At 44.3% G+C, this 12,238-nt stretch overlaps 1 protein-coding gene across 1 annotated transcript in view; it reads right to left on the reverse strand.

Moving 5' to 3' along the window:
• The window catches only part of ADAMTSL1 (ADAMTS like 1), a 731,209-nt gene that overhangs the window by 50,087 nt on the left and 668,884 nt on the right, over positions 1 to 12,238 (reverse strand). The window contains exons 24-25 of the mRNA XM_085634733.1: positions 9,594 to 9,806; positions 6,836 to 7,025 (exon numbers count right to left, since the gene is read on the reverse strand). Coding sequence (XP_085490859.1) covers positions 6,836 to 7,025; positions 9,594 to 9,806 — 403 coding nt within the window. The remainder of the gene's footprint in view (positions 1 to 6,835; positions 7,026 to 9,593; positions 9,807 to 12,238) is intronic.

Genomic DNA, 12,238 nt, shown 5'->3' on the forward strand with positions numbered 1-12,238 from the left:
GATGAATTTGTGGTGTACACAACTATGGTTTCGCTATCCTTGCACTTTCCATCTGGTACAGCTGGTTTATGACGCCTTGTGGCCTAATCTCCCAGGATGACCGTGTTCCCCATTGATTGGCTGATGATGTGGTCGTTAGTGATTGGGTAAGTAGTGGGGCATTAACTTTCTTGGTATGTTGTATAGCCAACATGACCCCCCCGCCCCCGTCTGGCAGCCTCCAATAGTTCTCTGCATCTGGGCTCCTCCAGCTAAAGCATGCCTCTGGCTTAGAAAGCTTTAAAAGTGTTGCTTTTGAATTTCTGCATGAAGGCCATGAGACATGAGTGCATGGGGAGAGGAGAAGACAGCAACGACATATGAAAGCTCACATACTGAGTTTAATGATTGCTTAAATACACTCAGCAGAGGTTTAGAAAATGAACACAGAAAAGAACAGGTATTGGCAGAGCCAATATACCTCGCCTATGCAAGAGCTATTGGCTTTGCCAATGTGTTTTAGCCATGTTGTATACCAGCGTGACTGTTCTTCAGCATGCTAAAAGTTTGTGGCATAGAGAAGAGTGGCCTGGAGTGGAATGGCTCAAAGTGGAGTAGTGTGGAGTGATATAGGGTGTCGTTAAGTGTTGTAGAGTGGAGTGTCGTAGAGTGGAGTGTTGTAAATTTGAATATCATGGGCTAAGTGGTGTGGAGTGACAAAAGAATATGAGGGGCTCAGAGCTAACATCACGGAAGCCTCGACTTTGGAACTCCAAGACCTAGCAAGCTCGTACCTCTCCGTCTGTCACTTGAGGTGCCTTGGCTGCAATCTCAAAGTCTTCTTGGCTCTCCAGATCATGGGCCAAGAGCTGCCACTTGCTTTATCCTCCAAAAATGGGGGTAAAAACACACATCGCCATGCCTCGGATATTAAACGAGGGCGAGGCGCCCGTTTTCATAATAAAGGCGTATGGCTGCCATTGGCTGCTTGCATAAACGAAAAGAAAGGCGCATGGCCGCTGTTGTTAAAGCATGCCACGCAGCCAATAAAAAACATACTTTATAAATAAAAAGGTGCAAGTTGGGCGATCCTCGCATTTTGAAAATATCATGAGCGGCTGCCATTGCTAATAAAAAAATGAAGCGCTGGGTAAAAAAAGAAATTCAAAAACTAAAGTTGGGCGAGCTGCGCGGCCACCATTGTTAAATCCAAGCACGGCATGCTGGGCTGCAAAAAAAAATCATTACGTTGCGGGGAGCATGTCAAGCCTGCAACAGCAGGTGGGAAAAATATCATGTAAGAAAATAGTGCACACAGACTGTAAATAAAGCATATGGAGTAACAACACATGTAAGAGGAGCAGTCCTTATGGGAGGTTACAACATGAGAAAGGGAGGTACTAAGGAGGGACTACTAAGCCGATTGACGAATCAAAAGCCACCATTTACAAAGGACAGTAACAGGAGCCAATTGAAAAGATGGGCAGAGCTTCAAGTTCATACCTCAATACAGCATGTCTCGAAGAGAAAGCACAAGCGCTGCCTAGGCGAGACCTAGAAAAAGTGACACTGTGCCTAATAGAGATGCCAGGATCAGGTTAGAATCAAATGCCTTCACGACTCCCCGTGCTCCACTTCCAGAAGAGGGGCATCCCAGCTTGATTCCTAGAGGACACACAGACATGTCCATGAATCACATCACTGAGGAGATGGAGGGTTTCCCATCTCTCAAAAAACGGAATCATGCCAAAAAGATTACACTCTACAATCAAATGCAAATGCCAGCTTTTCCAAAATCATGGCTGGTTTTCCTTCAATACCTTCAGGCTATTTTAGGGAAGTGTTTCTTTTGAACTGAGATGGAGTAAAACAAGCTGTTTCTGTCATATTGGTGTGATTTCCTTAGACGCTACCCAGCACTTAAATGCAATGACTCAGGAGACGTTGTTTTCCTTTTAGTCTGTAATACCTTAATGCTGTCTTATAGTAAGAGCCAACTAAAAGAACCAAAATGGGCAGTGGCACTTGTGCGAATTGGAAAGGCTTAAATCACCACAATTACAAGACCTTTGAAACATAGTAAATCTGTGAAAGGAAGATACTGTCAGACACAGTCGGAAAACAGGTAAACATATAATTATGAATCATGTGGATGAAAGTTACGTAGCCCATCAAACACAAAAAAAGGATTGCAATCTTCTGAGTAGAATGTCTGGCATGTGCTTGGAAGCTAGATTCAGTTTAACTAAGGAATACATATCCCTGCTAGGTTTGTGCTCCTGTGCATGCAGGTAGACCAGGGAAGAAGCTAATTAGTTGGGTAATGCTAGCTTATAGGAAGAGGAACTGCATATGGGCCAGAAATGAGTGCATGGAGGCAGATCTTTGCTGGTTTGCATGAGTCCTCACTTACTAATAGAGAGGGTTGTGGTAGTCAGTAGAAGCACTGCCCTATCAGTGGGCCAAGCAGGGATTGGGACAGCAGCACGCACTAGGCACTCCCATTTTGAGGTCTCGCTTCTGACAGCACATGCACTTTTGCTTGCTAGAGATATTGTGTTCTACAAGGGGCCTAGAGCCCGCCCTCTGCTTACCATTCATTGGCTTCACTTTCATTCTTATTTGTTGCCTCCCAATTGGCCTGCGCGTGCTGGCTTCACTTCCTCTTATTTAGTGTGCCGCATGGACCAAGTACTGATTGCTTTATCTTGATTAGGGTCCTTCTGCTGCTGTCGCTGTGATTCAGGTGCTTTTTTTGCTTCTTACTCTTGTGTTGCTTTTTCCCTTCCATCCCCACCCTCCTGTTGCTCGTATTGCTTATTACCTCCCAGTCCCCGCCCTCCCATTGTTCGTGTTGCTTATTTCTACTTACCCCTCACCCTCCCGTTATCTGTGCCTATTCCCTCTCTCCGCCCACCCGCCACCCTCCCGTTGTCTGTGTTGCTTATTTCCTTCCACACTCCACCCTTTTGTTGTCTGTGTTGTCACCCACCATAAGAAATAAAAACACTATGATGTAGCCACATCATAGTGATTTTTTTCCCCATCTCGCTGCCCGTTCTCATTGTTGTCCCACCCAGCCTCCCGCTGACCGCGTGGCCATCCCCATCCGCCCTAAGGAAAAACACTATGACCCAGCTAGTGTTGGCCGCATCATAGCACTTTTTTCCTAAAATTTAGCCATGCTGCATAGCAGCCACACTTGTACAACATGGCTAAAAGACACTGGCAAAGCCAATAGTTCTTGCATAGACAAGACCCATTGCCCTTGCCAATGCTTTTTGTCATTTGACTTTTCCTCTGCTGATATCACTGCTTTCGCTATGATAACCAATATACTTCTCCTTTTGACAGACCTACTTTTTTTCTCTGCTAACAATCTTCGGTCTGTGAACTGTTTCTGGCAACACAAAATGCAATGCACATAAGCACACATAACACACAATTCAAGCCTGCATCCACCCACAGCACTAACACATATTCACATACACACGCATATGAATATATACACATTTAGACCCACATACTGTCCCCCCACCCACAAAAGGGCAGCCTCCCAAGCCTAAGGCGGCATCATTTGACACAAAGACTGGTGTGGAGGGTGGGATGAGACAGGAGTCTCCTGTGTGGAATAGCCCACATAAGATTTCGCCTATGGGGAGGCATGCAGTAAAATTTATTTTTGTGTCAATTTCAGATGAGTTGATGGGAGCATGGTGCAAAACTGAGGCACCCCCCAGACTCAGTAACATCTTTTCTTTTGCAGCAGGTAAGAAAAGTGGGAGGAAGAATGGTAATACCCACGGACGGATTTAAAGTGTGCCTGTAAGAGGTGTTTCTCACAGTAGTGTCCGGTGCTCAGCATCAACACATTGGGCCATATGTATGAAAGTTTGGTTTTGCGATTCTCAAATAGCGATTTTTTGCGAATCGCTATTTGAGAATCGCAAAACGCTATGTATGTAGGATTTGCAAATAATTTTGCGAATCCTTCACATTCCTTAATTGCGAATCCCAAATTGCAATTCGCAATTAATTCCCCATTCATTCCTATGCGCCTAGAGGCCCATAGGAATGAATGGGTAGACATTCTCAATTTGCGATTCTCAATTAGAGAATCGCAAATTGAGAATGCAATTTCAAAGGTGCCAGGGTGTCAAAAGGATACCCTGTTGCATCCCTGAAATGTGCATGTGTGCACATGTGGCACACATACATTGTGCACCACATGGCACTTTGTAAAATGCAAAAAACGTGCATTTTTCAGAGAAATTGCAAATTACCACCAACTTGAAGTTGGTGGTAATTTGTGATTTCTTAAGGCCAAATTGCACTTTTTCTGTGGTTCTTACATTGCATTTAAGGAATAGCAAATTGCGATTCTTAAATGCAATCGCAAAATAAGGAATCACAAATTTTGCGATTCCTTATTTTGATAAGCAGTTTGCTTTAATACATACCACTGAGCAAAATTGCGATCGCAAACGCCGAAATTCTGCGAATTGCGGCATTTGCAATCTCAATTTGGAATGATACATATGGCCCTTAATCATCAACACTGGCGCTTTTCATGAGCACCAGTTAAGGACACATTCATTTTTGGTTGGCACGTGGAGATTACATGATTTCCCCAGAATCACAGGATGTCGAGGTGACGCCGAGGCTCTAACCTGGTTCCCCAGCTCTGAAGTCGGCAGCCCTGGGCATTATGCCACATCCTCTCCCCACTTTCAAGGTTAGTAGTTGGTTCTGTCTTAGGCGGCGCTATCAATGGCAACGGCTTCCTCCTGATGACAGCCCTGGCACTTATTTTTTTTACAAATTAACCACTGGTTGCTCATCAAGGCTTTGGCATTCTTTACAATACAGAGGCGCTTGGGGAACCCGAGCATGTTTCCAAAGTGTAGCTCAACCAGAGCTCACTGTAAAAATATTATCCATTAGAAACAGAGAGTCTTGAGAACCCAGAGGACAGATAAAACCTAAAGCCGAAAAGCATTCATCACTGTTTACTTAATATATGCTGACTTCCACCACCCTTCAAAACAGGGGGAAACGCTGGCGCGCCTCGTGACGAGATTTCATCAAACGGCGCGGCAGGTTTGGATTTGTGGTTTACGCCTCTCCTTTAAAATCCCCGAGCTTCGCTGACATCAAGGCTGGCAGGATTTGTATCTATTTATTTTCTTTACACAATTCGTACATTTCAGGAACATTTCAAGAGCAGTGGCAGGGGAGCATGGGAGAGGCAGCTGAAGAGGAGGGGAGAAGCCAGGCTGAGTGACTAGCTCGCGCCTCAGGACCAGATGAAGGGGCATTAATAATTCTGGTGGAAAAGTGCCCATCAGAACAACCCGCCACTGCTGTTAATGAACTGGGTGTCACTAAAGCTGTCTCCTATCTCTCGTTGCCTCAGCTGTTTCTCATTACATGTACACCGATAAAATGGAACCGTGTGTGGAAAAGGAGCAGCAAGGGCGTACGACCAAAGCAAGATTTATGGCGGCTCCTCCGCTATGGCGGAGGAGCATCGCCCCACTGCTTTGCCGGCTGTAGTTAAAAAAAAGAAAACTAAAATTATAATAACCAGCGTTATTATCATTTTAGTTTTGCGTTTTGTGGTGCGGGGCGGGGCTGGACTGGCAGAGCAGGGGCCAGGAGGAGGAGTGGTGCTCCCCTCTAAAGTGCGCATAACTGTTTGGCCGACCCTCTTGGGCCGACCATAACAGTCATGCGCACTTTGCATGTTCTGAAGCCCAAGCTGCATTACAGCCTGGGTGCAGAACTTGCCCGGGCCCCCATTCCCCGTGTGAGCGCCGATCCACGGCGCTCAGTCCAATCACAATTGGCCAGGGGAGTCAGGTGTCTGGGTGCTTCCTGCTTTGGAGGAGCGAAAGGCAGCGAGAGCGGACAGAGAGGCTGAAGCCAGCCGGGTGGCCGCCCTGAAGGTAAGTGTTTTTTTTTTATTTACACCTCCCCACTGCAACCCCCCCCCCCCCACCAGCCACCTCTAGTAAATAGCGGCCGCCACTGTATATTTAATTTAAAAAAAGCAAAACTGTTGATGCAGCAACATGCAGAGGCAGGCCGGAAGTGCTGAGGATCGTTTCAGTCAACCATTAATTGAACAGATTTCGCTGATTTTCTTTTTGCCCTGTATATAAAGAAGCACTTCCATTAAAATCAAACACAGAGAAGTCTCCCTCCACCAAACTTGACCTCTCAGGGAGCGAGTGCCTACTCTTCTATGGTCCTAAGAAGTAGATATTGCCCGCCAAATGTCAGCTTCAAAATGGCCGCCAGTGGCCATGTTCACCACCCAACTCACTTATTCTATCCTAAATTACACAACTTCAAATGAAGTACATTAATGTCAAACAGGGCCCTCCTGGTTTATTGATTCTGAAAAAAACGTGCAGTCTGCTCTCCCTCGCTTTGCCTTTTTTTAATTGAACATTTTGTTTTAGAGCCAATGGCGGCGTGAAACAGCCACCACACCCAAGCCTCAGTACATCTTATCTGCAAGCACCAACATAGAAGACAAGGATATCGTATGGCGCGAGTTCCTACGAGCGCCACAGGACAACGAGAAGCTCGTTCTAGTTCATATATTTAGGACAGGGATGGCAGAACCCTCACAACCATAGTTACATTCACATTAAGAAAGGATCTAATGTTCTAGATCAGTTCACACTTCAAGCAATACTTCAGTACCTATCAAAGGTTCAAGTCCCCTGAGCATGCCCAAGGGACTTTATTTACGATAATTAGTATGAGATAACGCACCATAGCTGAAGGTATCTTTTCTTGGACTGGATTCCAGAGGATCTAATCATATCAGTGAGGTGGTACAAACCTTGCTGGGCAGTCTCTTCTATTACAAGCGAAGGGCTGAATGGCTGGCCTTGTCTTCTCAGCGCAGTGAGATACGTTGACCTCCTTGTGGCCCAGCATGCATCTTAACTGGGGCTGCTGGAGACCTTTGTTACCACAGGAAGCGGAACAGACCATCAACCCGCCCACTGCCCACTGGTAGTCTACTGTAGCTGAAAAGTCAGAAAGAAAGAAAACTATTAATAAAGTGCAACTTATATTCCACAGCTATCTAAACGCTAAGCCATAGTAGTTTCACACACACATCTTAAAAGGCGACTTATACTTTCAGGGCAGTTTTGGGGGCCGAAAAAGAAGATGGAGAAATGTGTCACTCTAGACTAAGAAATCTTCATTGATGAATTCCTACATTTGTTTTCAGGTCACTAAAGTGTTTTTTTGTGATAAACTGAGTGGCAGAAAAAATCTGAATTTATTGTTGGTTCTGAAATTGACCATAGAACATTAAAATATTTTAGAGGTTTTCTGTCTGCACCAATTATTGTCTGTTCAGTTAAATGCTTGCAATAAAAGAGGTTTCAGATGTTTTGATCAAAAGTGATTTATTTTGACACGTAGGGGCAGATTTACAAGCCCTTTGCGTCACTTTTGCACCGTCGTTGCGTCACCTTTGTGACACAGCTGCAGCGTAAAAGTTGAGGCCGATTTACAACGTGACGCATCTAGAGATATGCGTTACGTTGTGAAGCCCTGCTCCACATTAAACCTGCGTCATGTTTAATGTATGCAGGGTGGGCGTTCCATCGCAGGAAGCCCCGTAAAAGTGACGCAGTGAAATCTACAAGTTTTTTCTAGTTTTTTCCTCTTTTTGTGTGTGCTGCATTCTGAAGCACGCATAGAAAGAGGAAAATGCCTTTAATGATTGTTTATATGCAGGAAGGTGTCCCCTTCTGCACAAAACAATCCTCCATGCAGCGCAGGCACCCTTTTAAAATGTGCAAGAGTGTCTGCACTGGCGCAAGGCTGCTGTATGAGCGCCAGTGCAGGAAGGCTTGCTGCACTGCTGTGCGTCAAAATGTTGTGAATGAGGCCTGGGATTTTGATAGGTTACTACTCAGTGGGAACCTAAAGAATGTATCACTTGGATGGAACTTATGTTTTAATTGTGTGAAGTTTGTTAGTTATTTAGATCTTTTGCCCCTGACCACCTTAGTAGGCAGACGTCCATTCCCTGCTCTTTATTTTCCTGCTCTTAGAGTTACACTCAATAGCAAGCATATTCCTTCTCTTTCTAAGCGGGACCTTTATTTGTTTCTTCTTCAGCAGCTGTTGCTGCTGAATTCCTCGACCTGGCTACAAACTTAGCTTATTTTTTTAACGAAATGAGACTTTGCTCTGATTCGCATATGTTGCCTTTAATAACTCAATACCTGTATTTACTAAAATGTAATTATTTGGATCACATTCGTATAAACTGTATTCAGGCGAATTTTGATTTATAGCTAATTGATTTGATTGGAGACTGTAACTTTACTAATTCGTTAATAAGCCTTTATGCTTTGCAAACATACTCCTCTCTTTTTTTTTACTTTGGAGCTAAATCTGCTTCACTGCCCTTTTAATGTTACTGAGTCTGGGATTTCTGTCCCAGTTAACGATAATTGTCTATTTGAGTGGACTTAGCAGAGTCTCGAGTTTGCACCAAGTTTGCATGGTGCCAAAACCCTCCTTATCCATTCTGTTATCAAATCCATGGAATAAACTGCCTTCGGTGACCAGCCAAGTTCTAGTAGGCTTTACTGACATCCAGCTTGGTTACAAATCACTGGCAACACATTCACATTCATTTCCCCTGGGAGTGTGTTTGTGTATAATTGCCCTGTGCAGAGATCACCCACAACTGTCAGAACCGGCAGGGGTGGCTCCTCCACGTGGGCGTGGGAGCGTCGCCCCACTGCTTACTCACAGTGCGAGAAGCAGAAACGTAAAATGGTATAAATACCATTTTACGTTTCTGCTTCTTGCACTGCGAGAAAGCAGAAGAAGGGTATGCCTGGTTGGAGGCGGGTAGGTGGGCAGGTTGGGGAGGAGTGGCTAGACCAATGTTATGGGCGCTGACTATTTGGTCGGCCCTAAGGCCTACCAAACCAGTCATATCACTCTCAGTTTTCTTCATATAGGCTGCTGCGCAGCCTGCATGAAGAAAAGGGCCTCCCGTAGCATTGCAGCATTGTGATTGGCTTATGGAAAGAGACGGAGACTGCCTGCGTCTGCTTCCTGTGAGCAGAGAGCAGGAGACGTGACGCAGGAGTCCGATACCGGAGGCAAATGTACGTTTTTTTGATCTATTAAATTTTATTAAATTAACCTTCCATCCCCTCCCCGCACGACAACCGCCCAACCCCCCCCCCCCCCCCCCCACCCCCCGTCCCCCACCCGCAATTCATGCTGGCCAAGGGCAAACTAACCAAAAGACATCTTGGGAGAAAGAAAGGTCAAAACACAGACCCAGTAGTGAATCCCAAATCCATATTTGAAAATCTTAAAAAAGAATAAAGTTAAGGGTTAAAAGTGGGTTGCGATTGTGTATTCTTTTTTCAACCATGATTCCATTCTGGAGAGAAGCCTCACAAGCAAGTTGACTCAACATTGCTTTATGATGATAGTACAATATATCTGTCCCGTAACGCTGGAAATGAATCCTAGAAATATCTTGTCAGGTGATTGTAAAAGCCTTAAAATTGAGAATAATTTGTTAAGCAGGTGCGCTCCATGCTTACCTTGCACCACCAGGGTAGTTCTTTGTAGAAGGGAGCCTGCCAGGTTTTCAGCCAAGCAGCTGTATTCTCCTTGATGCTCTTCTGTTAGGTGCAGCAGTTGTAGAATTTGCCCATCTTCCAAAATCTGAGGGTGTAAATCAGAGGCCGTGGTGAGTGGCTGACCTTCAAAAAGCCACGTGATGTTAGGCGTTGGATTCCCGGTCACAGGGCAACCTAAAACAAAAGACGATGATAGGTTAAAAGCCCGCTTCGTTGCTGTGTCCGTACACACGCAATATGGAACACAATGAGCTGATTACCATGGAAGCATCAACGGGAGATACATCTAATGTATTCTGGCGAGGTCGCTAAGTTAATGGCCATTCCCATGAATCTGTTGGCCAAGTCTTACTTTGCATTCATTATTTACATCCCAGGCATTTTTTTGTCAAGACTTCAGTGATAAATGTGCTCATCTACCTCTCTTTATGTAAATGCTCTAATGACCAACACACTTTATAGAGTACATGGCCACAACACCAGATGGTAGTGATTTTCAATCACATATAACATCAGGACGGATTTGAAGGACCACACACATCAATTGTGCCAATTGCCAAGATCAGTGGTCTTCACTGATAATGGTATGCTCATTCACGAGCAACATAGACAGAAACTAAAGTACATGCATTTTAAGGTGTGCCTACACCTCCATATGTGACTATAATCCAATGGTATGTTCCATCCAAAACTTGTTTCATGTCATCATAGAGCAAAACACTCATTCCACTGACCTCAAAATGAAATTTCAAATGTCCACTGTTTTCTAACAACCAGAAATTAGAGGCATAGACAGTATATTACAATAACTAGTGTGTATACTGCATTAGTAACGCAAATTCCGTTCAGACATTTTGCAAAGAAATTATGTTTTTTTGTGTTTCAGTTCTATGTAAATTACTGCAATGGGAGCCAAAACAATCGATGATATTGAATGTTCTTAATACTCAAGGAAAGAAAAAAGATAATATTTGTGAAAAGATAGATAAGGATTTTATGTAACGCAAATGAAATCACAAAAATTACAACTGAATTGAAAAGATACTGCTTTCAGTGTACTGACAGCCCAGTAACAAACATACAGTGAAATCCCTTAAATCATCCAAGAAAAACAGATGGAGAAAAGCGTCTGGGTGATCAATGATATCTGATATTATAGAACTCAGAAGGAATGGCTCCAATTGATACTGCTATAAATGCATCTGCAGTCAAGTCTAAGGGGAACTTGCTGATGTTTCAATCCTGTGGTCATAGTCCTCTGGTCATCATCCATATAGCAGAAGTGTAGTACTAAAGTAATCCTTCAGGTATGCACTGAAAAATGCCAAACGTTCATGGATGTCACCAGTCATCTCAGGTATATGAGAACTGCTTGCACTGGAAGGCACTGATCCTAAAGATGTTGCTATAGCCTTATAGCCCGCTAATGGCTATTAAAGGCCCGCTCCAGCGTTCGGCTCTGGCCTTTAACAAGGGAGCAGGACATTAATAGCGGGTATAGCCCAGCTACGAAAGGCTATAAGGCTATTAGAACATTCTGCCACTAGAGGGCAGAATGTTCTAACAAACAAAACAAAGGCTTCAGTTAGTGCGAGGGGATTGAAATCCTCTCAGGCTCTCTGAAGCCTTTGTTCACAAAGAAACATTGGAATGTTGGAGCTCCGGGTTTATACCAGCCATTATAAGCCCTGAGCTACTCCATTGTTTTCAATGGAGCTTCCAACATTCCAATGTTCTAATACAGTTTACATACTGCTGCACAATGAGAAACGTAATCGTAGCTGCCTGTGTCTCATATAATGTCAAGAACAGCCATATATACTCGGATATCTACACGAGAACATAAGACAGTCAAACAGCTCATCACCATGGAAAACACACTTACAATGAGATTTTGGTGGACTTTCACTGATAATATGGAATTAGAGGTGTTGGCCACAAATATATAATGTCTGTGAGGATTTATGGCCACTGTGAATTAGCACATCAAAAATAAAGGCAGATCTCAAAAGGATCTGATCAACACACAGTAACTACAGAAAATATGATGTACTGGGTCTTAGAACAGGCAATAACTGCTGGAGATGCCATACACCACAAGCCACATTTCTTCATCTGGCATGGCAATGCCCACCGATAGCGAGGTATTGGGATAAGGTATATGACGCTTAACGAGATATTACAGGACTGGAACCGAGGCACGTGCCTCTGGTGTGCTTACTAGATTACGTTAAAGAAGCTCCCCCCGCAGATCACCGCCTTCTTGCCATACTTTTGTTGGCGGTAAAGCGTAGAGTGGCCATACACTGGGGCAAATGTTCCGCATCCTCAACCGACACCTGGGTAAAGGATATCACGTTTTGTCAGGAACAATTGTCCACTTATTGTGAGCTAATGCCCCTCACATCCAGACCTAAAGACATATGGTTTCAATTTCTGACCTGGCTAAGGCAGAGAGAGTTGGGACTTCCACTCCACCTAACACACTTCGGGCTCCATCCATGAATTGCAGGTGCAACGCGCACAGGATTTGCAGTGATGTCCAGTCTAGTGCGTTCATTACCGATAAACACTACCTGCTGTTGAGAGCGGCTCATGTTTTGTAT

This window comes from Triturus cristatus, chromosome 2_1 (assembly GCF_964204655.1).
Source record: "Triturus cristatus chromosome 2_1, aTriCri1.1, whole genome shotgun sequence".
NCBI lineage: Eukaryota > Metazoa > Chordata > Amphibia > Caudata > Salamandridae > Triturus > Triturus cristatus.